The 27984-nt window shown below is 35.9% G+C and overlaps 2 protein-coding genes across 2 annotated transcripts; both read left to right on the forward strand.

The window, feature by feature from the left end:
- Positions 1-21900: 21900 nt before the first annotated feature.
- On the forward strand, positions 21901-22368 carry LOC110710444 (uncharacterized mitochondrial protein AtMg00310-like). The gene has a single exon (XM_021888737.1). It carries the CDS (start codon positions 21901-21903, stop codon positions 22366-22368), a length of 468 nt encoding a protein of 155 aa, XP_021744429.1.
- A 1820-nt stretch (positions 22369-24188) lies between these two features.
- On the forward strand, positions 24189-27920 carry LOC110710302. Its single transcript, XM_021888583.1, has 3 exons — positions 24189-24524; positions 26367-26745; positions 27496-27920. Exons 1-3 carry the CDS (start codon positions 24367-24369, stop codon positions 27559-27561), a joined length of 603 nt encoding a protein of 200 aa, XP_021744275.1. The 5' UTR covers positions 24189-24366; the 3' UTR covers positions 27562-27920.
- The last annotated feature ends 64 nt before the right edge of the window (positions 27921-27984 follow it).

The raw sequence follows: 27984 nt of genomic DNA on the forward strand, positions 1-27984 counted from the left end.
TGAAGTGGGAATGACATTTGATACATGGGCAGAAGCTGATATGTACTATAATGCTTTTGGCAAGCAGGAAGGGTTTAGTGTGGTTCTTGGCCAGAGTGCATACAAGACTATGAAAGATGGTCGCAAGGTTAAACGCGCTGTTACATGGAAAAAGATTACATATGGAGTTAGAAGGGGAGCCTGTTGCAACAAAGAAGTCGAAAAAATGTGGTTGCGAAGCTGGGACGTATGCGGGTTTAAAGGATCATGGTAAGTGGAAGATAGTAAGAGTGGAGTTGAAAGCATGAACCCCATAAGGTATTACCTTCAAAATCAATGTTGGCAATAAAATATAGGTTGGAGGAGTTGGAAAATATGCGGTATGTGAGGTGTAAATTGCATTTTGGAGACGATTTAGGGCTGCCTGCTGCTATAATGCACAAGTGCTGGCTAGTAAAAGTAATGGGGTTGAGAATACGCCCTTACTAAGAAGGATGTGAATAATTTGATGTCAAGGGAGAAGAAACTGAAATTAAAGGATGGGGACAGCAATGATGATGAGTTATTTCCAAATGATGCAAAAGAACAATAAGAATTTCTACCACATACAACGGTTGGATGCCAATGGGGTATTGCAAGATGTGTTTTGGGTGGATGCACGTAGCAGAGCTGCATATAAGGATTTCGGTGATGTAGTGATTTTGATACGACTATTTTGATGAATAAGTACGACTTGCCCTTCGCAAATATTGTTGGAGTAAACCACAATGGCCAAACAATATTACTTGGCTGCGCTCTCATATCCCATGAGGATACTAAAACCTTTATGTATGTATTTTATTATGCTTTATATACCTCTCTATTATAATTATTTTTTCAGATGTTATATATGACAAGATTTTGCATTTTATTTACTTATAGTATATATATGTCAACAGGTGGTTGTTCTCTACTTGGCTAGATGTTGTTGTTAGTAAACCTCCCGTTGCTATCTTGACAAATCAAGATCCTGCTATGCGCAAAGCTTTGAAAGCATTGATGCCACAAACAAGACATAGATGGTGCTTGTGGCACATCACAGAGAAATTTGGGAGCAAGCTAGGCAAGTGTAGAGAGTATGCCGAGTTCAAGGATAAGTTGAAAAATATTATTTATGATAGTTTATTTTTAAAGGAGTTTGAATTGAGGTGGAAGGAGTTTATAGTGAAGTATAAACTTAAGAGAAACCTCTAGCGAGCTGGTTTGTATTTAGAAAGAGAAATGTGGATTCCAGCTGTGATGAAACATTTATTTTGGGTTAGAATGAGGACGACCCAAAGGTCAGAAAGCATTCAAAATTTTTTTGATGAATTATTTGATAAAAACACAAAACTCTGTGATTTTGCGGAGAAGTATGTTGTTGCAATGGAATAACGTATCCAGTCGGAAAGGTTGGCAGATGCTAATTCGGCTGTTTACCTTCGTGGATTAGTCACTGATTTTAGGATTGAGAAGATCTTCAGGAATTTATACATAGATGCAAAGTTTGTGGAGGTCTAAAAGGAGTGTAAACGAATGATGTACTGTAATGGCAACAGCATGAGAGAGATATCAAAAGGTTATGTTAAACAATTGATAGTTGACAGAGTTTATGTTTGGAGTGATTTTGATAAGAAGGAAAAGCCGATTAACAAGTTCTGTACTTACCGTGTTCTATTTTTCAGTGACAACAAAAGTGTTAAATGTGAATGCAAGTTATTTGAATGTTGTGGGATTTTATGCAGGCATTGCATCAAGGTTTTAGAGATTCAACAAATATTTGATGTGCCTAGTATTTATTTATTGTATAGGTGGCGTAAAGATATTTTCCGAAAGCATACTAGGGTTAAAGTTGCGTTCCATGATCTAACAACAACTGCTGACATAGTTTGCTATGACAAGATAATGGTTATCTTTGAACCTATTTCAAATCTAGCAAGTGACAATGACGAAACAATGATGATGGTTATTGAGGGTCTGAAAGAACTTGAGATGAAAGTGAAGGAGAAAACTACTCCTGCCCTTCCTATGAGTAGTGTTGGGAAGACGGGGTTTAAATCCACTCCTCCTAGTGTGAATAGGAGGACTGTAACATTCCAAACTCTGTCATCAGTTGCTAAGAGCGCGATCCAAGGTGTTGTTGTTGCTGGGGAACGAGTTGAGCAATTTGAACGTCATGATATTGTTGTTGGGTCAATTAAGGATCCTCCTAGCAAGAGGGGTGCAGGTATAGTTTGTTATACTTGACGACATTTGAGGAGGTGACAAGACAGAAGGATTTGCGTAAGAAAAAATATGAAGAAAAGAAGGCTCGTGAAGAAAGAGCGAAACAAAAGGCAATTGACAAACAAAAGGGCGATGAGTGCATTGCTAATTCAATTGAAAATAGGTTAATACAGGTATACTTGTTAATTATATAATTGAAAACCTTTTTATTCTTGTATACTTGTTAAATATATCAATTACAATTACTTAACTGTACACTTTATTCTGACCTGGGTTACTGAAGACACTGTTGGCAATGAATCTTACTTAAGGAGGGTGAAATGTATTTGGTAAGCTACGTTTATATATATTGTACAATGCAAAATAACAAATGTCTAAGGCTTTCCTTATATGTTGTAGGCTTCTTTGCAAAAACTTGTAACTGAGGATCAGTTCGTTGTTCATGATGAGTTCATTGAAAGAAATTATTCAAATAACAAAGACATTATGTCTGTAGAAGACGAGTTCATATAAAGAAATGGTGTGCGGTGGGGCTGATAACTAGGAATGCCTACTATTAGTATATAGTGGTTGCTGAACTTGGGAAATAATAGTCTGACATCTTTGGTTATTATCTCACTACTTAGTAAAAACCAGAATTAGTAATGTGTATTTGCTGAACTTGGGAAAGCTAAGTTTATCTTTGGTTGCAGTCATTGTGATGTTAATGATGTGTATTAGTTAAAAGTTATTCTTATATTCTCAACATTTAAGAAAATATTGTCATTGTTTTTGGGTTTATTAATTATCACGTTTGATGTCATACTTTAAACCATTAATGTCTTTATTTTATATCTATTGTCATTTGCAAAATCCAAATAACTATTTACAGATTTGTATTGTGTTTGTTGTATTATGTCTTTTGTCCTTTGTCGTATTATGTCTTTTGTCGTATTATGTCTTTTGTCTGTTTTGTGTTTTGTCCCTATTTTGTCTTTTGTCCTATTCAGTCTATTGTCCATATTTTGTCCTATTCATATCATCATTATGACTAATTAATGTCACGTGTGTTTGTCCGTTAGCGGTTTATGACTAGTGTTGACAACTTTTCAAATGTTGTCGTTAAATATTGTCATTGTAATAATATATTTTGTCTTTTTTAAAACTTACATTGTCATATTGTATTTTGTTAAATAAAATACAATGTGAAAAATGTGGTATAATGTTGTTCTTACTTAAAACAAATTCAACTAAGGTTCTGAACCCTTTATTTTAATTCATAAAAGTGAATTAGAACCATATAAATCAAAAGGATAATGCATCACATGTAATTAATGGTCCATTTAGTTTGTTACTTCTAGTTTAGTTGTTTCATTCTAATATCTATAGAAGTACTTAGTAAGAAATATTAATAGGGTGAGCAAAATTAAAACCATTTACTATTAATACAAAATTAAATAGAATGAGTACCTTTATAAATATTAATATAATTAAATTAATATATTTTAATTCACTTATTAGCTTATAATTATAAATATGAATGTTACTATGACCTTAAAAGTCAATTTGTAATACATATAAAAAATATTATCAGTACTATATTATGTATTGTTATTTGGTTATAGTGCATTGTCAATACTATAGGTTTTACTATTACTTAATTTTTGTACCTTCAATCTGTTATCTTTACATGCAACTGTACGGTTTAGAGGGTTTAGGGTTAAAGGGGTTAAGGTTTTAGGGTTTAGGGTTTAGGAATCTTTATTCATAATGTATATATTTTTTCCTTACAATTATATTTTTATGGTACAATATATATTGTCATTTTAATACCTTATTCAGTGTTTTTACTAAGTTAAGTTATCATTTATTAGCCATTGTGATTTGTCTTCTGCCCTGTTTCTTGTTTTATGCCCAATTTATTTTGTCATATTCTGCCATTTGACTTATTTATGTCACGTGCATTTGTCCGTTAGTGGTTCATTTGTCCGTTTGTGGTTTATTTGTCCGTTAGTGGATTTTGACAAATCTTGACAAGTTTTCAAATGTTGGCCTCATTCATTATCATTTTTGTAACTTATTCTATTATTAGCAAATATCATATTGTCATAAATACTGTCAAGTGAGAAGTGAAACATGTAGGATAAAATTATTGTTACTTAAAACAAATACAACTAAGAAGATGGATAAACCTTTATTTTAATTCATAAAAGTGAATTAGAACCATATAAAACTTTTGTTCTTTATTAAAAATAAAAAAGACAATGTATCACATTTACTTAATGGTCCATTTAGTTTGTTACTTTTAGTTTTAGTTGTGTCATTGTAATATCTATATATATGTTACTATGAAGTAATCATTTTAACTACATCTCTAGAGTGAGCAAAATGAGAACCTTTTAATGTAAAATATTAATACAAAAGTATATACAATGAGTACCTTTACAACTATTAATATTAAATGAATATTACTATCACCTTAAGAGTCACTCAAAAATAGATATAACTAGTTATCATTACAATATTTTTACTATTATTTTCTTATGTTCCATTGTCATTACCATATGTTCTACTGTTCTTTGATTTTGTACCTTCGATCCTTTATCTTTACAGCTTATAGGGTTTAGAGTTTAGAAGGTTTAGGGTTTAGGGTTAAGGGTTTAAGATTTAGAGTTTAGAGGGTTTAGGGTTTAGGAATATTTTATTCAATCTTTATTCATAATGTATATACTTGATCCATTAAATACTTATAAGTTATATTATCAATATAATAAGTTACATTGTCATTTGCTAAGTTATATTGTCATTTTAATATTGTTATGTCATTTCAATAAGGTATATTATGATTTATAAGTCATTCAGATGTGTATACTTTTTCCTAAAAAAACTTATTAGATATATTATCACTTTAAAAGGTTATATTGTCATTTTAAAAATCTGTCTATCATTTGAAGAATTAACATTGTCATTTTAATAACTTAATCACTATAGGGGAATTGGTTGGATAGCTACACATATTTTGTTTAATGTAAAAATTAAAAATTAAATTGTCAATTTATTGACAAAATTTGTCCTATAGCCAAACCAAAAAATAACATATGATGTAAATTCAGCGACACATAATTATGTTTAGCCGAACCCAAAAATTACATATATAGCCTAACCCCAAATGACATATATAGCCAAATAGGCCTATTAAAAAATGGCCTATTGTACATAAAGTTAATGTCCCAAGAATGGCCTACTGTTTCATCAACGTACATCAAGTAATTTTCCAAAAAATGGCCTAACTATTTTGTAGTTGAAAGACTACCCTACAATACATATGGGTCTATCGATTTTCGCACATTATCCATGGCTTCAATAAAATCAATCATGACATCTTCACACAGCAACCATGACCTCTCCATTCGAATGTCATCAACCTATGGATTACCGATAGTTAGCTCCATTTGAAACCAAAAGATTAATTCATAAAAAATGTAAAAGGTTTATTTATGCATGTTTACTAACTGTAGGCAAAGCGGCTTGGCACCTCTCCGCATTACGCTTGATAGCATGGAGCATGTGGATTCCACAACTATGGCTGCATTAACACAACCACATATGGAGGTCACTGTGAGGAGGGTGTGCCCGTCGTAGGGGATCCTTTTCCTCTATGCACATGGCCCTTTAAAAGCCTAGGACTTTACACTTAAATAAGGTGTGTTAGGATTTGAATTCCTGACTGTTTGGGAGACCTTGAATTAGAGTTGATTCTAACATTACACTTTTTTGTAAGAAACTAATAAGGAGTCGCCAATGAGTTTTAGGAAAACTTATAAACCTCGTTCATTCCTTTTTCCCAAGTAGGGTTCAAGGGATATTTAGCATGAATCATAAGTTTACCCATGCCCAAATTGGTCTACTTATACCAGAAATGAGTTCGGGAGCGAGTGTACTAAAATAACGTTCCTTTTAGGGAAGAATCGCTATTCTAGCCCAAGTGCGGCCTCTACTAGCTCTTCCTTTTTCACAATTTCATCACCAAACAATATGTGCAACATGATACCTAAAACTAAGTTAGTTGATTTTATTTACAAGCATTGATCACATAAAGATTACATTGCAATGAAATTCGTTATTCTTTTTAATCAAATTCGTGAAAAGAACAAAATAAACAATATTCACCTTGTCTTAAGTGATAAAACAACAATTAATTATTCAATTCTAATATTTAATTAACGCAAGTTACTACGTGAAATTAATTAATTAAAAGTTTGTTTGAAGTGATCAAACAACACTAATTAATCAGTTAAGTTATTTAAACAATAAAAGAAAGGTGATTGAACTAAGTGATCAGGAAACTAACCGTTCTTCTTTGCATGCTTAGATCTCTGTCTTAGATGTTTATGGATCTTCTTTCTTCTTCGTACCTCCAAGGACTTCAAATGGATGGATTAGGGTTGAAGATTATTTAGGAAGAAAGGATAAAAGTAGTATGATAGTAAGAGAACTTGAGAGATTAGGGATTTAAGAATGCTAGGGTTTAGAATTCTAATTTTCTGTTGTGATTAGGGTTAAACGAAGACCCCTATTTATAGGCGTAGGAATCTAGGTTTAGGGTTATAGAGCCGCGGCGTCAGGTGGCGCGCGCAAATCTAGAGTCCCACTGAGTGCCACGCGCAGCTCTATGACTTGCGCGCGCCAGGCGCGCGTAACTTACAGAGTTGCGCTCGGTGCGGTTTGCCTTATATGAAAATGCATTTTTAAAACTTCCATAACTTTTGATTGCAAAGTTGGATTAAGGCAAATAAGATATCACTGGAAAGCTCTGACTGTCTACTTTCCAATTCCGTTAAATTTAGGTTAAAATATTTTATGGATCAAAAGATATGGCCGTTTGAGTGCAAGAGTGTCGGTTTTAGGGCCCGGTTTAGTATTTTGATGATAACTTCTTTGTTTTAACTCAGAATTGGGCTTATAATATACCGTTGGAAAGATATTTCAAAGGGCTATCCAGCTGTATAGGCCCTTAACAGATATTTGATGGTTAAATTCTCTGGTTGGCTCGATTTTCAACAATGTAAGAATGTAGATCCATTTGATCCAATCATTGCATTTGACGCATTTGAGTCCGTTATTAATCAAGTTTAAACATGTATGAGCATGTTTTAGGCCTAATTAGTAATCGGAAAAGGCTCTAAGATAACTTGGTCTCAAATACGGGTTTTAACTTACTTCATAATGCATTTCGGAGTCCATAAACACTTCAACTTTGATCTAGCATGAAGAACGGATTTTTATAACATCATCGCTTCCTGTCGAGACAGGAGGCCAAAAAGTAGGTGTCTACAGTCACCCACAATGAAAGAACTCAAGAACATATGGAGGTCCACTTAGAATGAAAGGAAATTATCACAACAATAAGTATTACATGAAATACCAATCAAAAGAGGAAACATACCCATCACTCTGTCGTGTCATCGATAGAGATGTCATAGGCCGCTTTGTAATTGTCTTAGTTGGCCATCCTTTGTCCAAGCTGTGGAACACTTGACTATCGCTTCAGCCTACCCATATAACAGACGAAATCAATTAGTTTTGAGCACAATTAAGTGCTGAAACTGGAGGCCAAAAGTGAAATACCATTTTAAATTTCTAGGGTTTACAATGCAATTCTACACAACAAGAATTACTTAACTATGGTGGACAAATCCTAGAATGTGTATAAATTCCAACGAAATTTACAACACCAAATACTTAACGTAGTATTACAAACCAAGCACTGAATTAACAAAGTAAAACGGAAATTACAACAAAATAATACTAATATGAAAGATTCTTTACTTGCCTCACTCCAAGCCGAAAACCACCAAGAACATGAGAAAACCAATGACCACGTGAGTCTTCTATACCGGATACTTGACTAAGGCGTGTATACACTTTCCTAAAGTGATAATTTCCCCCACCTCGGTGCTTGGGTTGAAACCGAAAACTCATTTTGAGATATAATAGACAACACCACACTCTAAGCACAAAGAAGCGTGATAAGATGATAAAATTCTCAATCAATAAACTTTAATGATGGAGGATTAAAGAAGAGTTTGCAAAGTTCTTCAATAATAATGTAGAGAGGGAAGAATTTCAGAAAGGAAGGAGTTTTTTCTGTGTCTCCAAATAACAAAGCATCGATACGATATAAAGGGAATAACCGCAAAACCGAAGACGAGCGAGGAGGCGCGGGCGCGCCACCACAGTTGCGCGGGCGCGCCACCCCCTGGGCCCGGGCGAGCCACTTTCTAGCGCGAACGCTCCTCTTCGTTCTTCCAAAAAATCTAATTTTCCAGAAACCTGACGCGATTTTGTCGCGCCCTAGGCACGGGTCGCGCCAAACTGTGGCGCGGGCGCGCCTCCAAAATCTGACAGATTTTCCAGAAACTTAGCGCGATTTTGTCGCGCTTTTGGAGCGGGTCGCGCTTGCTTTTCACGAGCACGCTAACAAGTGGAGCGAGCTCTCCACCACAACACTCTAAATAAATCAACAATCCTCCCCCATTTAGAGTGTTCCTTTAAATCCTTCTCTACTTCCATTAATTAAGCTTCATCTCATGCATCAATGTCAATGTCCCTATGGATTGAATTGACACTCAGTATAACACACTTAACGATGATCATATCCTATGATTTCCATATGCCTTGAATCACACGGATATCTCTAATCATTTGAAGGTGAAATACACACAAGATAACTCGAATTTAACATCACTTGACACTTATTTACAGCCATGTGTCCGTATCTTTCATAGGTTCATCAAAGTCATTATGTCCATCTAGACTTCTTGAAGTGGCTAAACTTCAAACTTATATAGGTAGGTTATCATATACGTAAGTGTGTCCTTGCGACAAGACACTTTCATTTAGAGCTTCTCAACTCTAAATCTTTGAGAACTTTGAATTGACGCTACCTTACTAATGAGTGACATTTATGTTACCCTTAGGGGTAGTGTATTGGTCTCTTTTCTCCTGTTTTTCTTAGGTTTTCTACCTCTTTTCTCCTCTTATGGCTTCCTTTTCTTTTATGGATGAAAAGTATGCTTATTTGCGCTTGTTTTGATAATCTTAATGCATAATTTTATCATCCCCATGCTCTCGTGATCTTTGCTATCTTTTGCAGGTTCCATGACGGTCCTAAGCACGGTAGGAGGCCCCTTGGCCAAGTATGGAGGCATGGACAAAGACAAGAGGAGCAAAAGGGAAGAAGAGGAAGCAAGAAGAGGAAGTTCAAGAGGAGGTGTGGCCGAACCTCTAAGAGGTTCGGTCGAACCTAGGTGTGGTCAAACTTTTGAAAAGTTCGACCGAACCTCCAAGGCAGTTTCAACCAAGTTTTCAGCATGTTTACAGGAGGGGTCGAACCAGGAAAGTTCGACCAAACATGGATCAGGGAGGTTCGACCGAACCTACCTTGAGTTCGGCCGAACCTACCCTGAGTCCGACCGAACCTACCCAGAGTTCGACCGGACCTTTTCCCGTTTCAGCTGACTTTTTGCGGAGCTTCCTAAGCAATTTTGTAAGGGGTATAAATAGTTTTTTTTGCTCATTAAAGAAACAGATATTTTTCAGTTTAGAATAGTTTTTAGGTTAGTTTTAGGTTTTTAGAGAGAGAAACTCTCAATTTTTGGAGAGGGAAAGTGAGGAGCACAATGGTTTTCATGGATTTTGGATAATCAAAGGAGGAATTTGATGATTTGGAGATCTCCATTTTATATCAATGAGCATTTCTTACTCTCTTCTCTCTTTATGCTTTATTAATTGCTTTGTTAATCATGTTTGAGTAGATTTCCTTCTACTAGGTGTTGAGTGAAGCTTTGTTATGGTTAATTGAGTTATTTGAGATAAATTTGATGATAATTGTGTGATTAAATTGATTGAATTGATGATGGCATGTTGTTTGTTTTAGATTGGATTGATCTCCCAAGATAGCAAACTTAATTGCATGTTAGTTCTAGTTTGACAAGGGATTGTGAATTAGAATTTATATATTTGATTGCATTTTGGGTAAATTTCTTCTATGCACCTAGTCAATGAGGGATCTAGGCTAGGAATTTGAGAGATTGCTCTTGATGGTAATTAATTCCCATTTTAATTCTTTCTTTGCATGATTGATTATCAACTCGATTCCCATTAACTTGTTAATTGTTCAAAGTGGATCTTTTCCCCTAGTAGACTTTATCATACCTTGTTCTTTATATGTGTTTTAGTGTAGTTGTAGTGTCCACTATCCATAAATCGACTTCGGCATAGCTTAGGCATTAGATTAAGAACAATCTAGCATTACCGTTCCTTGTGGTTCGACTCCGAACTTACCACTAGACTTGTTTAGGGGTTAGTTTTAGGATTTATAAATTTATTTGATTGAGTGTGGAATGTGCGACCGTTCTAACGCCTGTCACTTACCGTCACAAGTAACATAGCAATATGGGTCATCAAATATTGCTAACAAACAACAAAAATGTAATTCAACCACATTGAATCTAAGACTTGATGTTTCTTCAAGCGTTAGATTGGGTTTCACAAATTTGTGCTTTAGGACATAAACCCATTCCAATCAAAGCAAATATGATGGAATGTCTTTGCATTGCTTTAGTAAAGCAATCCGCCAAATTCATTTTCGTAGGAACATAGTCAAGACTTATGACCCCATCATTGATAAGCTCTTTCACTAGGCTATGCCTTAGTGAAATATGCCGAGACTTACCATTATACACTTGACTATATGCCTTTATCAAAGCCGAATTCGAATCACAATGGATTGCCACCGGTGACATTAGCTTAGACAATAAAGGCAACTCTAACATGAGATTTCTCAACCACTCAGCTTCCTTACTAGCTGAGGCAAGAGCTATGAATTCTGCTGCCATAGTGAAATCGGCAATGCAAGTTTGTTTCTTGGAAGACCATGAAATGGCACCTCCCCCAAACATGAACACCCAACCACTTACAGAAGAATCATCCTCTTTGTAAGTGATCCAACTTGCATCAGAATATCCTTCTAAAACCGAAGGGAATCCACTATAATACAAACCATAGTCCAATGTATCCTTAAGGTACCTCAAGACCCTCCGAACTGCAAACCAATGCTGGTGCACCCGGGTTACTAGTAAATCTACTAAGTTTTCCCACAGCTAATGCAATATCCGGTCTTGTACTTGTCATGGCATACATCAAGGATCCAATTATCCTTGAATACTCCAATTGGGAAATCGTTTTCCCCGAATTCTTAACCAATTTTACATTGGGTTCCATGGGAGTGTTCACAGGACACTTATCAAACATATTGAACCGTTTGATCATTTTCTCAACGTAATGAGATTGACTTAATATAAGCCTTCCATTGTCCCTAATTATCTTGATGCCCAAAATGACATCCGCCTCCCCCAAATCCTTCATCTGAAAAGATGAGGATAAGAATTCCTTGGTCAATTCTACTTGTTGTAGACTTGTACCAAAGATAAGCATATCATCAACATATAGACAAATGATGACACCATGACCTTTGTCATCAAATTTGCTATAAATACACTTATCAGCTTGATTCACCTTGAATCCAAAGGACAAAATCGTGTCATCAAATTTCCGATGCCACTGCTTTAGTGCTTGTTTAAGTCCATACAATGACTTAACCAATTTACACACCTTATTTTCCTGTCCTTCCAAAACAAACCCTTCGGGTTGTTTCATATACACTTCTTCCTCTAGATCTTCATAAAGGAATGTTGTTTTGACATCCATTTGATGAATCACTAGATTGTATACCGAAGCCATTGCAATTAACAACCTTATCAAGGTTATTCTTGCAACCGATGCATATGTGTCAAAATAATCAACACCATGCTTTTGCCTAAAGCCTTGGATTACCAATCTGGCTTTAAATTTCACTATGGAGCCATCCGGTCTCCTTTTCCTAGTGAAAATCCACTTGAAACCAAGAGGTTTGCAACCGGGAGGTAAATCCTCTAAGACCCAAGTGTCATTTCCCATGATGGATTCCATCTCATCATTTATAGCTTCTTTCCAAAATGCACTATCTTGGGAAGATATGGCCTCGCTATAAGTTTTTGGGTCACTATCCACATTGAAACAATATGGAGTAGTATAACTAAGGACATCCCTAGATCCTTCAACCAAATAAATTATGAAGTCATCTAGAGGATTCCTAATTTTCCTTTGTCTTTTACTTCTTCTAACATGAGGAGTCTCATCTTCATTATTAGATGAACCTACATGAGAAACAAGTTGATCATTATAATCAACAATTTCCTTCCCTTTGGTACTTACTTGTAGATCCTTAGGTCTACTCATTGATGAAAATTGGTTTTCATCAAAATTTGCATCCCGTGACTCAATAATCGAATGTTTCGAAATAAAGTCACTTTGTTCTATAACATAGAACCTATAGGTTTTTCTATGCTCAGCATAACCTATAAAAATGCATTCCAAGCCCCTTTCACCGAGCTTTCTCTTTTTGTTACCGGGCACTCTTACAACTGCCCTACAACCCCAAACCTTGAGATATTTCAAGTTTGGTTTCCTTTTGTACCAAAGTTCATAAGGAGTGGAATCTTTTCCCTTAGTGGGAACACGGTTAAGTATGTGACAAACCGTCAACATAGCTTCACCCTAAAACCCTTCACTCAAACCGGAGTAAGATAGCATGGAATTAACCATTTCTTGAAGAGTTCTGTTCTTCCTTTCAGCTACACCATTTGATTGTGGTGCATAACCAGCTGTAGTCTCATGAATAATACCCAAAGATTGGAAATAAGCAGAATCATAATACTCCCCTCCCTTATCTGTTCTCAATCTCTTTATTAAAGATTCTACTTGCACTTCTACCTCTTTCTTATAAATATCAAATTTAACCAAGGCTTCATCTTTGGAATATAAAAGATACACAAAGCAAAATCTTGAAAAATCATCAATAAACGTAACTATGTATCTTTTATTTCCCAAAGAAGGTGTACTATAAAAGTCACACAAATCACTATGAACCAATTCTAAGATCTTAGAACATCTCTCAACTTTTTGGAAAGGAGTTCTAGTGATCTTATTAAGCATGCAAGTAGTACATTTATCAAGAGCAATATCACATGGTGGAATAAGTTCTAGTTTAGACATGAAATTCAACTTATTGTAATTCACATGACCTAATCTAGAATGCCATAAAGAAAACAAATTCATACCATTGTCATTACCAACATTAAAACAAACATCATCCAACATTATAGACTTCTCTCTTAATGAGAGTTTAAACAAACCATGAGACAAATAACAACGTCCGATAAAGTGCTACCCTTAGTAATAATACATATATCTGCTTCAAAAACTAGTCTATATCCAAGTCTATTCAGGGTTGGGCCTGATACAAGATTTCTAGGAATACTAGGAGCATATAATACATCCCTAAGGATGATACTATTGCCCGAACTAAACATCAGCTCAACTTTTCCTCTTCCTTGGACCATGATGGTAGAGTTGTTTCCCATAAAGAGCTCTTCTCCATCACCAACCTTGTGAAAGGTTTTGAACCAATGCTTCACCTTGCATACATGCCTTGAAGCCCCCGAATCCATCCACCATGAGTCATCATCCTGCACCATAAATATGTTAGGATCCGTTGCATTTAAATCCATACCGGAATTAAATTCATCCTCATGTAATAAATTACCTTTGGTGGGTTGGTCCTTGCTCTTAGAAGCTTGACCATCCTTGGATTTCTCCATTTTCTTCTTGAAAATGTAGCAGTCCTTCTTGCGGTTTCCAGTCTTACCGCACTCCCAACAAGCATACTTGTTGTTGTCCTTTTGTTTCTTGGACTTGCCCTTAGAGGAATTAAACATCTTCCTCTTACCACTAGTTGAAGCACTAGATTTGCCTTCCTCCACCACATTGATGGTGGAAGAGCTAGGATTTCCATCCTTAGCTTTCTCCATGGCCCTTATCCCTTCTTCAATTTGAAGATGGGTAGCCAAATTGGACAAAGATATGTCCTCCTTTTTATGTTTCAAGTCATGTTTTACATCCTTCCAACTATTGGGCAGCTTATCAATAATACTCGAAACAACAAACAATTCATCAACATTGATTCCATGTTGTTTCAAGTTACTATAGATACGTTGTATCTCATGAAACTGGTCCATAATTGATCTACCATCAACAAATTTGAAATCATTAAAGTTACTTACAAGGAATTTCTTGCTAGAAGCATCCTCCTCCATATACTTGCTTTCTAACGATTCCCATAGTTCTTTAGCCGACTCAACATGTTGATACACATCAAACAAATCATCCTCCATCCCATTGAGAATATGTCCCCGACATATAAAGTCATCATTATCCCACTTAGATTTCTCACGCACATCCTCCATTGTTTCATTCTCATGTTCTACCGGTCTAGGAGTGCTAATAACATAGGCAACCTTCAACAATGTAAGAATAAAATACATCTTCTTCTTCCATCGTCGAAATTCCACACCATCTTGAGTTTGACAAAGTTTGTGGTAAGTTCTTTCACACTAGACATGTTGTTCAAATTATCACTTTAGATTGTTAGGATTTACAATGCAATTCTACACAACAAGAATTACTTAACTATGGTGGACAAACCCTAGAATGTGTATAAATTCCAACGAAATTTACAACACCAAATACTTAACGTAGTATTACAAACCAAGCACTGAATTAACAAAGTAAAACGGAAATTACAACAAAATAATACTAATATAAAAGGTTCTTTACTTGCCTCACTCCAAGCCGAAAACAACCAAGAACATGAGAAAACCAATGACCACGTGAGTCTTCTATACCGGATACTTGTCTAAGGCGTGTATACACTTTCCTAAAGTGATAATTTCCCCCACCTCGGTGCTTGGGTTGAAACCGGAAACTCACTTTGAGATACAATAGACAACACCACACTCTAAGCACAAAGAAGTGTGATAAGATGATTAAATTCTCAATCAATAAACTTTAATGATGGAGGATTAAAGAAGAGTTTGCAAAGTTCTTCAATAATAAAGTAGAGAGGGAAGAATTTCAGAGAGGAAGGAGTTTTTTCTGTGTCTCCAAAAAACAAAGCATCGATACGAAATAAAGGAAATAACCGCAAAACCGAAGACGAGCGAGGAGGCGCGGGCACGCCACCACAGCTGCGCGGGTGCGCCACTTTCTAGCGCGGGCGCTCCTCTTAGTTCTTCCAAAAAATCTAATTTTCCAGAAACTTGACGCGATTTTGTCGCGCCAAACTGTGGCGCGGGCGCGCCTCCAAAATCTGACAGATTTTCCGGAAACTTAGCGCGATTTTGTCGCGTTTTTGGAGCGGGTAGCGCTTGCCTTTCACGAGCACGCTAACAAGTGGAGCGAGCTCTCCACCACAACACTCTAAATAAATCAACACCATATCTTCTTTAACGTGTTTATTAGGACACTAGAATTGACGTTACGAGGCGTGTGAATCCTCCCAACAATAGATAATTCAATCTGCGCATCTTCTTCTTCACCTCCTCCGTCCACCCAGTCGACACTAGTCGGGTCTTTATTAAGGTCTAAAACATCGCTACTATCTTTTTCGATACGTGCCATGTATGAAGGAAATAGGAACACAATTGTAATTGGATTAGGATAGAATCGAAAGATAGATAATAGGCCAAAAGGATTGATCAATCTTCGAGAACGAAGCAAACACTAGCAATGGCTAGATGGAAACCCTCCCAAGAGAAAACCCTAGAGGGAACTTTTTCAAAACATACTCCCTCATTTCCTAAATATTGACACATTTGACTTTTTTTTTTTGAAAATTTTAAGATATAAGCGTCTGTACCATGCTTGGTACAGACAAAAAACGCTAAAAGAACATGTAGCAGTTTTGTAAAAAACATACAACTGTTTTGTAAATAACATATAGTTGTTTTGTAAAGAACATTCAGCTTTATGTTATTTTTGTATATCTAAAGAACATCTGTAATATTAATAATGAATATGATAATATTATGTAATGAACATTATTTTATATTTACCCACCATAATTTAAAGACAAAATTCAAAATTCATTTCAAAATAAGCAATGAACATTATGTTACAAATAAAAGTACATCACACTGATAATCAAAGAACATGGACATATGTTCTTTTTACTCTTTTTTGGTGCAAATATGCTCTTCTCACTCTAGGTATATGTTCATTACATTTTAATAATATGTTCTTTTCACTATAGGTATATGTTCATTACTTTTCTATATTATGTTCTTTTCGCTTTTTTTTTTCTTTTTTACAAAACGGTTGTACGATGCACCGTACAAGTGCCTGCAGGGACCGCCTACTAACTTTTATCACTATTAGTATATTTTCTCCGTTTTTATTTACTTGACTTATAGCCCTTTAACACGCAATGTAAGGAATAGATTAAAGAAAATAAACATAAGCTGAATAAAAGTAAATTACAAAGTTTCATATGTAGCTGGCCACATCGTGAGGCTGGAGTTACTTGGTGAGAGGTTACTTGGTCGGTGAGGGATTACTCGATCAGGGGTTACTCGGTCAGGATTACTTAGTCCGTTAGGGGTTACTCGGTGAGGGGTTAATTTTTTTTTTTTTTTTTTTTATTTTGTTAATTTTTGCCAATAGGGTGATGGCACGTGGATCCTTTAGTTGGAAAACAAGCTGAAATAAAGTAGGAATGGTGATACCTACTGGTTTTGTGTTTTGGTGAAATTTACATTGTACACCAGGGGTGTACCATGCTCATGCTACACCTGGATGAAAATTATTATTCAAAAAAAAAAAAAAAAAAGGTCAGCTTCCTAAATTTATGCTCCTTAATCTTCCTAAATTTATGCTCCTTAACCGAAAGATTTTGTTATTTCCTTTCCATAATTTTAGCTTCCCATATCCATAATTGCTCATAATCAGCTTTTAAGAAAATAGAGAATTTTAGAGAGAAAATAAAAGTTTAAGAGAAAGAAATTAATTTTTTAGAGAGAAAATGGTGGCTCATGGTGAATTTCGTCACGATCTATGATCACCAGATTGATGTTTTTGACAAATGATATTTAATTTTAGATTTTGTCACCAAATGAGAAGGTAGTTTTAATTTTTTTTTTTTTTCCAATTTATATTTCATAATTTTGTTGTTGTTGATGATGTTTTTAGATTATTATATTTGTTCATGTATCATTAGTTAATGAATTCATCACTTAAAGAAAATGTAAATAATTTATTTTTTTATTATTTTAATTTTTTTTTTTAATTTGTGTTATTTTCGGATGTTGAAGATGAAGTTCTTTTGGATTAGGATAAATGTTCTTTTATCAGTTTTTTTTATCCATATTCATTTTTTTAATTGGAATGAATACATTCATTGACCTTAATTAATATGTTCTTTGGGTCTAAACTATATGTTTTTCATAGTCACAAACTATGTATGTTCTTTGGATTTGAACTATATGTTCTTTACGTTACAAACTATGTTCATCTATTTGTGTATTTTTTTTTTAAAAAAAAAATATCATCTAATTGTGTATATATATATATTTTTTGAAATAAATTGGGAACATAAAGGTTGATGAAGATGATATACTTTTGGGACCTATTCTATTGATGATTGATTTTTCGATAGATCTAAAGAACATTTGCTATATTAATTAAGTACATGAGTCCCTCGACTAGGGTCTCATAGTCCTTGTCTAGGGTTTCGTTTTCGTTCGTTCACCAGTGCAACCTGTGGCAAAATAATTGGCTATTGATTACTAGATTCTACATTCGAGTGATCCAAAGCAATTACGGAAGAGGAATTAGTCAAGCAGTGGGAAAAATTCCAACTCACAGAGGAAGAAGAAGCAATTGTGGATGGGGATTTGTCGAATAATGATGATGAGGCGAAGGTTCAATTGAATCTTACGATAGTAGGAAAGTTATGGACGATCGAAGGCTGCGTGATAATATAGCAATAAGAATGGTTGAAACCAACTTGTTTGTGTTTCAATTCTTCAACGTGGATGACAAAAGGAGGGTGTTGGATGGATGTCCTTGGTTCATTGATGACAAGATGCTGATCCTAAAGGAAATTAATGGCGACGAGCAACCATCGGAGGTACGCTTTACACACTCCCCCATATGGGTTCGTTTGAGGGATGTTAATAAGCGTAATGCTACTGTCATGAAAGAAATAGGTGAGTTTTTGGGTGGATTTTTAGAGTTTGATGATACTGATCCTATTGGTTGGGGGGAATTTATGAGGATTAAAATCCTTGTTGACATTAATAAGCCTTTGAGAAGAGGTATGTGACTGGCTACTGGACCCTTTGCTTCAAAATGGATTAATATCCAATATGAACGTCTGGCGGACTTCTGCTTTTATTGTGGTGGACTTGATCATACTAACAGGGAGTGCCAACAAAAAGAAAACTCTAAAGAGACTGAGGAGACAGTCTACCAATACGGACCATGGCTGCGAGCATCTCCAAGAAAGCAAATCCGACTTTCTGATTCGGAAAGAGAAAAGGAGGTGAAGATGATGACTGATTTGAAAGTTCACAAAGGAGGCAAGGCCCCCTTATACAATGATCCTAGGGTGATAAAATTGGGGCCGCCTAGTGTGGCACATAAGTTGCTCTTTTCAAGCCCTACAAAAATAGATCGTGATATTTCACCAAGACAACAGGAGTCTAGACTGATGGCTGTTATGAACGCAACAAATACCGAACTAGTGTTGAGAACAAAAGGGGTTGACATTGATGAGAATGTGAGGGTCCCAAATGTGGTGCAAACTTATGATGAGAGTGAACTTATGACAGTGCAAAATAATGAGACACTCGAGGCTTTGACAGGAGATAATGGGTTGACAAAACCTATCATAACTACTGGTGGGGTCGAAAATGTGGAGAATTTGAGGAAAGAAAGCATTAATCTTAAAGTAGCTGACATTACACCTAATCCTAAACAAGGGTCCACTAAAACTAATCCTATGGAGACGGAGTATGCACAGCAAGCAGGGGCTAAGAGGAAGTAGGGTATGGAGAGTGTAGGGGTGTATGATGGAGAAGGTGACAGTGGTGATGGAAAGAAAGCTAAAATTTCTTTGAAGAACTCGGCTAGAGACAGCATAAATCAAGTGGTGGCTTGAACCACACCCTCGAAAAGCAATGAAGATATTTAGCTGGAACGTCCAAGGGCTTGGCAACTCTTGGACGGAAAAAGGTCTCCGAGATTGGTGTTGGAGAGAGCGGCCAAACATCGTCTTTCTAATGGAGAAGAAAATTGATGCTAGTAAGTTAGAGAGAATTTGAAATATATGTGGCTTTGTTAATGGGATATGTCTTAGTAGCAATAGAAATTCAGGGGGTCTTGGTCTATGGTGGAGAGATGTAAATGTCAAAACCAACTCATTCTCATCGGTTCATCATATTGTGGTTGACATTTGTGATCACATTGACAGTCCAGTGTGGAGAACAGTTGGTATTTATGGATGGCCCGAGACAGAGAACAAACATCGTACATGGTCTTTAATGACTAACATCAAGTCAAGCAGTACTCTTCCGTGTATAATGTTTGGGGACTTCAATGAGATTGTGAGTCATAGTGAGGAAGAAGGAGGGGCTTCAAGGAGTGAGAGAATGATGGATGCTTTCCGGAATGCTATTGATGATTGTGGCTTGCAAGACTTAGGTTATAGGGGTAGCATTTTCACTTGGATGAAAGGCATGAGACCGAAGACTTTTAAGAGAGAGCGGCTTAATAGATTTCTCGGTGATGTAAAGTGGTGTTCGGAATTCCCCTACACTGATGTGCGCCACTTATCGATTTATCAATCGGATCATGCCCCTTTGATAATTTCAGCCAGCAATTATTATGAGCGGGGTAGGAAGGAAAAACAATTTAAAAATTTGAGGCGATGTGGCTTTCGAGTGATGAATGTGGAAAGGTTGTAGCCGAGTCGTGGGCAGCAAGTATTGGGGAACAAGCGACACATAGGCTATCCTTTGTGCAGAGAGTTTGTCAGCATGGGCAGCAAGATGTTTTGGTGATTTAAAAAAGAAAATAAGAGTGACAGAGGGGAAACTGAAGGAGGCGCAAGAACGTTATCCCGATGCGGCGATGCTTGAGTTGTGTTCGTCTCTTGCAAATGAGCTTCAAGAGTTGCATAGATTGGAAGAGTCCTATTGGCATGCGAGGGCGAGGGCGAATAAGATCCGAGATGGAGATAAAAACACTGCTTACTTCCACCATAAAGTAAGCCAAAGAAGAAGCTATAATAGAATCGTGGGGCTGCTCGATGAGAATGGGGAATGACGCAACAAAACGGAGGAGCTAGAAGGCATTGTTGAACGATATTTTTGGACTCTATTCACTTCTGATTCTCCTTGGGATTTTGAGTAGGCTCTCGAAGGCATTGAGCATGTGGGGTCAAGAGAGATGAATGAGACTTTAAATGTTACCCCATCGGATGAGGAAATCAAAGCAGCTATGTTCCAAATGCATCCAAATAAAGCTCCGGGCCCTGACGATATACACGCTTTATTTTTTCAGAAATTTTGCATATTGTTGGGAATGATATAATCTGCTTTGTGAAAAATTGGTGGCATGGAAATATTGATTTAAATGTGGTTAACAAGACTTGTGTGGTTCTAATTTCGAAATGTGAAAATCCTATAAGTATGACGGAATTTAGGCCTATAAGTTGTTGTAATGTGCTATATAAGATTATCTCGAAGACCATGGAAAATAAGCTGAAATCGTTTCTTGACAATATTATATCGCTCAATCAGAGTGCTTTTGTGCCTAAACAATTGATAACTGATAATGTCGCGGTGGCTTTTGAGATATTCCATGCAATGAAGAGAAAGGGTGAAGGCAGAGATGGCTCGGTGGCATTGAAGCTTGACATGAGGAAAGCATACGATAGGGTGGAATGGGTCTTTCTGGAGAGGGTCGTGTACAAAATGGGGTTCAATGATAGTTGGGTTCAAAGAATAATGGAATGCTTGTCAAGTGAGTCTTTTGCATTCAAGATTAATGGGAAGTTTAGGTTCAGTAACTCCATCTAGAGGGTTGAGACAAGGTGACCCTATCTCGCCATATTTGTTCCTTATTGTTGCAGACGCCTTTTCTACTCTAATCACAAAGGCAGCTAATGAGAAATTGATTCATGGTATGCGAGTTTGCTATTACTAGGGCTCCTAGAATTTCACACTTGTTTTTTTTGCTGACGATAGCATTTTATTTGCTAGAGCTACGGTGAGAGAATGCTCAAAAATAGCTAATATTATTAGCATATATAAGAGAGCATCCGGGCAAAGTGTCAATCTTGATAAGACGGATGTAGTTTTTAGCAAATGTGTGGATGCGAATCGGAGACAAGAAATTGTGAATGTTTTGGGGGTAAATGAGGTTGAGAGACCTGAGAAATATTTAGGTTTACCTACCATCATAGGTAAATCTTAAAAGGTGATTTTTGCAGGGCTTAAGGAGAGAATTTGGAAAAAGCTTCAAGGGTGGAAAGAGAAGTTGCTATCAAGACCTGGAAAAGAAATAATGATCAAGGCGGTTGCACAAGCTATCCCCACATATATGATGAACATATTCAAGATTCCAGAGGGTCTAATCGATGAGATTCATGTGTTATTCGCTCGGTTTTAGTGGGGTTCTACAGAGTCTACCCGAAAAATGCATTTGCATAATTGGGAGTCTTTATGTAAGCCTAAAGCTCTTGGGGGTTTGGGATTTCGTGACTTAAAAATTTTCAATCAAGCTCTCCTTGCAAAACAGATTTGGAGACTTCATACGAGACCTAACACCCTCACTCATGCAATTCTTAAAGCGAAACACTTCAAAAACAGTTCGGTGCTCGAGGCTTTTCGGGGGTACGATCCAAGTTATTCCTGGCGAAGCTTGTGGGGCTTAAAATCCTTACTGTTAGATGGTCTAAAGTGGCGTGTAGGAACTGGTGTGAACATTCGGGTATGGCTTGATTCATGGCTGCCTAGGAAACCGTCCACTGCTGTCCCGGTGCATGATTCTCACTTTGATCCGGAATTAAGGGTGGCTGATTTGATCGATGCTGACTGTGGGGAATGGAGAATGGATGTGCTGCAATCTCTATTCTCTGAGCATGACCGCAAGCTTATTCTCTAGCTGTCTATCTCACAAACAAAGCCAAAGGATACTCTTTTTTGGTGGCCATAAAAAAATGGGGACTATTCTGTGAAATCTGGTTGCTTGTATGGCAGGTTGGGTCATTTTGAATGGTGTTGAGGCATCCTAGAGTGATGATGATAGGGAAGTATGGAAGCTTGTGTGGCATATTAATGGTCCGCCTAAGTTAAGACACTTCTTGTGGCAAGCGAGCAAAGGGAGCATGGCAATGAAGCAGAAATTATTTCGTCGCCATATAGAAAATGCCACGTTAAATGCTACCTTTGTTGCTGTGGGCTTTGTGCGTTGGGTGGTTGATTATGGTGTTTACGCTCACAAGGTTCACAGTAAACGCTCTTCCCCAAGCTTTATCTCAGCGTCATCCTGGTGCTGCCCCCCTGCTGGTCTGATTAAAATCAATGCAGACGCTCACATTGTGGCTGATAATTACGTGAGCCTTGGTGCAGTTGTGAGGGATGAGGCTGGGCGTGTGTTGATTGCTGCTACCAAAAAGTATGATGGGGAGTGGGATGTGGAATTGGCTGAAGCAGCAGCAGTGAGGTATGGGATGGGGTTGGCTCGAAGGTTTGGGTTCAAGAATATCTGGATTGAAGGGGAGTCAAGCTCAGTTGTCAACAAGATCGAGAACCATTCAACAGGCTTCTCTCCTATATGGCTCATTTATGATGATATTGTTAGTCTTGCAAATGATTTTGACTCTTTTGTTATTTCTCATGTTAAGAGAATAGGCAACTCGATAGTCCATCTAGTAGCAAGATGGGATACTAGAAATAATTCAGAGCTAGTTTGTATGAACTCTTATTCCCAAAGTCTCACAACTTTGGCGGCTCTTGATTTGCAATAAATTGCCTACTAACCGTTTTCCTAAAAAATTAAAGAACATGATAATATTATTTGAAAAACATTATTTATATTTACCCAACATGTTAAAACAAAATTTAGAAAACATTTCACAATAAGTAATGAACATTATGTGACAATAAAGGTACATTAAAATTGCTGTCAAAGAACATGGACATTTAAAAATCATATAATGAACATCATAATAAATACACATGACCAAGATGAATATTATAACAAAATATAAAAAATTATAATTGGTTATTTAGAGAATTTTTTTTAAAAAGAAAGAGAACATAATTAAAAAAATATTGGAATTTGAAATTTTGAAAATGAATTTCAAATTTTAAAATTTGAAATTTGAAAATAAAATCTTGATTAAAAATAATTTTAGAGAGAGAAATTATAGAAAACTGAATATTTTAAAATGATTTGACATTAAATACGTGTTAAAAATCAATTGGTAATTATCTTTTACCTATTTAAAAACCGATTCACCAAAATTATCACGTTATTTATATTTTAATACTATATTTTTTATAAAGTCGTGATGTTCATTATAAATATAAGTTATGTTCTTTCCTCTTTTTTTAAAAACTAGTTTTTGATCCGGGCATGGTACACCCAGGTATACCAACCAACGATTAGTGTTTTGGAGGTGGGTTTTTATTTTTTTCAAATTTTATAAAAAAAAAAAAAAATTGATTATTTAGAAAAGTGGTGTATTTGAGGGTGATTTTTTTACAAAATTTCCAAAAACATACATTGCCATGTAATATTTTTTTTTTATTAGTCTTTAGATTATTTTTATTATATTAACTTTTTATATTTCTTATTAACACATCATATAATATTAAGGATCAATATATTGACAAGTGTGTCACTTAAAGTGTTGCAATTGTTATTAAACCAAACGGAAGAAAAGTTAATCCATAAACAAAAAGGCAAAAGCGCACCGGCCAATCAAATGCGCAAATTCTATAAAATAATATCATCACCGTTCACCAATATCTTTGTCAACGACTCAACGACATTCAGTTCATTTCATGAAATTGGACCTCCAACAACAACAACAAAAACATAAACCCAGAACAAGAATCTCTTACTACCTTACCCCAAAAAACTGAGCCACTGAAAATGGAAGGAGGAAACAAGATTAAATTGGTGAAATTGAAGGCAGTTGAAGCAACCCCTGAAAATTTCAAAGATTATGGTCAAGTTATCCAATCTTCTTCTGATGGTGAAGAATTTGGACCTCATGATGCTCAGCTTGACCTTTCCCGGGGAATTCCCAGGTTTAATTTCTCTCTCCCTTGACTTTTTTGTTGTTGGGTTTTTGTAGTTTCTTCATTCTTGCTTGATTAAATTGCTGTAATTTTTACTGCTTTTTTTTGATGATTAAATTGCTGCTAATGTTGGGTTTATTAGGTATTCTGTTCAATTTTATTGGGTTAGTTCTACATTGAGGGTTTAGTAATTTGATTAATTTATAAAATATTGGAATTATATGTGTGAAAAACTTGCAATTTGTTTAACAATTCTCTTGAAACTTACTCCATAATTGTTTTTTTGGGTTACTAGGATTTTGGGTGGTTTTTTGGTAGTTTATTCATTTTTGTTTATTTCTTGATTAAATTGCTGCTATTTTATGTTGCCTGAGCTGGGTTAATCTAACTGTTCCATGAATTTGGTTGGGTATTTTTAGTTTGAGTTTACAAAATTATGCTTGATTTTACTACATTTACTGTTTTTATTCATATAAAATCTTTCTAAATTGGTATAATTAGTGGACATAAAAACTCATCTTTAAGATTTCCAGGTTAATTGAATAGGTTAAAATGTAAGCTATAATTAGATGGGTACATTATGCTGCTTGAATTAGGTATGATTCGAGTCACGCAGACATTATCCTTTGATGTATGAAATTAGTGTGTACGGAAAGTATTGGTTTCACATGTAGGGCTTATAGTTTGTACAATTTAAAAACTCTACTTAGCACATATGTAGCAATCTAACACTACTTTAATTGACTAAGATAATTTAATTTAATTTAATTTAAAGCAACAAGAATGTGAAGATGGGGTTTTGTTGGGAGGGAGAAATGGCACATATTCGTCGTTTTGCTGGGTAGTAGGATTAGCTACCAAACTGTTAGGTAAATAGCCACACCATTCAATGTATAATCTCATGTTAGCAACTTAACATAAATTATCTTTAGAGCCGCCTTACCTTAATTGTTTGATTCTTTTTGTATTTACCAAGTGTATACTATAAGTGGTGGGTGGTCATTCTAATTATAAAGAAATAATTTCTTATCAAGTTGAGATTGTTCCAATGACCCATGTGGCAAAGGATTTCTTTTTTTCTGGATTGTGGCAACATTGTATTCAATCTTAAGGAGTATAACCTGGAAAATGTGTTAAAATACCTAGCACGTACTAATATATTGAATTAATATATTTCATTGGTAAACGCGCCAAAGGAGCCAATGTTCTACAAAGATTTGAGAGTTATAGATTAATATTTGAGAGAAGACAATGTGTTTTTTTTTTTTTTTTTTTTTTTTTTTTTTTTTACCACTGAAACTAGATTAGTGGGATTTCGTTCACCTCGAAGAAGATTTACTTACATATTATTGCAATTGGAGCTCAGTTGCTAGAACACCTTTTTTATAGGTCTAGGCTTTACTATTGGCAAACTGAGTAGATGGAACTGATTATTTTCTCTTGTATGGTCCCCATCTTGATCTTGTATGAGAATTTTATGACCATTTTGCTGTAGTTATCTTTATGATTGTATGTGTTTGCTTCCTTTTGCCATTGATATGTATATCGTAGGAAACTTACGTTTTTGCTGCAATTTGCAAAAGATTGCAAATAATGGACAGTTGCAATTTTCTGCAATCTCTATTAAACCTGTTTATTTTTAGGATGAGGCAAAAAGGGAATAGCTTTGTCGCCTTGGGTACGACTACTTCATAACTTATCTGCTTATAGATAACTTGATATATGTTTCACCAACTTTAATAGAAACTAGTGATCTTTCTTTAGTCCACTCTCCCAATTTCTTAGTTTCTTAGTCGCCTATTAAAGTTCCTCAGCGGATGTAGCTAACAATTTGTTAATGTATAATGTCAGGTTTTACATTATGCAACTAAAAGATCGAGGACTCAAGTTTTCAACAATCACCCATCATGCAAATGTGACTCAGTGCTTAGGCTCCATTGGTGGCCATGTATGGTATCTTGGAGTTGCTAAGCCATCCATAGTGGATTTGTATATCCCTCCTAGTGTGGAAGAAGTGAATGATTCAAGTGCAAATGTTGTGGAACCAAGCAAAAAAATTGCCAAGTCACCTTGTGGCCATTTATATGTACCTCCTAGTGTGGAAGAAGTGCAGGTCTTCAAAGTTACGGGCCCCACGTTTCTTAAGCTTAATGTTGGGACTTGGCATGCTGGGCCTTTATTTGTCCAAGGTGCAATGGATTTCTACAACTTAGAATTGACTAATACAAATGTGAGTTTCACTTTGCTTTCTTTCAATGTATGTTGATATCTGTTCTATTCTGTGGCACTTTCTAATTGTAAACGTGCTGGATTTGATTGCCAACACCATGCAATCTTTAGAGGCAGCTTATAAGTCCCAAAAAGAGTCTTCTATGGCGTTTTGTATTCCAATGTGGTGGCTTAGAATTCATTTTTACTTGTGCAACTTGTGCTAATTAAATTTGATGGTTGATAAACTAGTCTTTTACTCTCAGATAGTACTTGCGTGTTACGTGATATTCCCATGTTCCACTGATTCTATAGATAATGTTGTTCCAATGTTTCACAATTAGGATGTGATCTCATTGTCCCCTGAATCCCTAATTGATACTTTGTGTTTGTGTGTCCCTGTCACATAATTTATGGTGACATTTCACTTACTATAATAGTCAGTCTTGCCTCCTCTTTTATTAACCTCTTTCTTTGTCTTCATACATTATAAGCTACTTCTTCTAGGTTCCAGTAGTATTGCTAACTTTACTCCATACAACTTTCTGTTCCAATTTTATGTGTGGAGATCCATCTAAGGACCAAGATGTTAATTAGCTCCCTTTACAGAGTAGATTGCAATTTAGCAAGAAGTTCACTCTTGGAGCTTATCTTCGAGGCTTAGAGTAGCTTTTGTGGCAGTCTATGAATCATCCTAATTGGATGAGGGTGTCTCTGAGAAGCTTTATTTCTAAACTAATTGGTCGTGTAACTGTGATTTGTCTGTTTGTAGGTGGTGGATCATACAACTCATAACTTTCGCCAAGAGAATGGGGTACAATTTGTGATTGATGAATAACTGGTTCTGCTTGGTATGACGGGCTGGGCCGTTGTGGTCAGAAAGAGAACCTTACGCTGCATTTATGCCCCGTTGCTGTTCCTCTCTGTATAATGCACTAATCTACTTGGTATGTGAGTTGTAAAATTGATACTATATTTTCAAGTGATGCCATTCACTTCTTTTAATCCGGTGAATTGCAACTTGAAAATTGCTTCTTTCACGTTTCTTTCCAATTTACTTGGAGTCTTGCAGATGTATATTTACGCCCTTTCCAGACTGGTGACTATAACTACGAGATACTTATGTTTTTGTTGAAAAAAATCTTGTAGTTTGCTTTATTATCTCAAACGGAAGTCACCACATGGCTTTACTTTCCCTCTTTTGAATTACATTTGGAGATCAAGAGTCTCTTAGAAGATCGAATTGGTCGTGTCTTGTGTT

This window comes from Chenopodium quinoa, unplaced genomic scaffold, assembly GCF_001683475.1.
Source record: "Chenopodium quinoa cultivar QQ74 unplaced genomic scaffold, ASM168347v1, whole genome shotgun sequence".
NCBI classification, from domain to species: Eukaryota; Viridiplantae; Streptophyta; class Magnoliopsida; order Caryophyllales; family Amaranthaceae; genus Chenopodium; species Chenopodium quinoa.

Excerpts from the sequence above, each read along its gene's own strand:
- LOC110710444 (XM_021888737.1), top strand. The coding sequence starts at position 21,901 with ATGCATTTGCATAATTGGGAGTCTTTATGTAAGCCTAAAGCTCTTGGG.
- LOC110710302 (XM_021888583.1), top strand. The coding sequence starts at position 24,367 with ATGGAAGGAGGAAACAAGATTAAATTGGTGAAATTGAAGGCAGTTGAA. Across the intron at positions 24,525-26,366 it reads CTTTCCCGGGGAATTCCCAG|GTTTTACATTATGCAACTAA; the intron begins GTTTAATTTCTC and ends GTATAATGTCAG. Across the intron at positions 26,746-27,495 it reads TAGAATTGACTAATACAAAT|GTGGTGGATCATACAACTCA; the intron begins GTGAGTTTCACT and ends GTCTGTTTGTAG.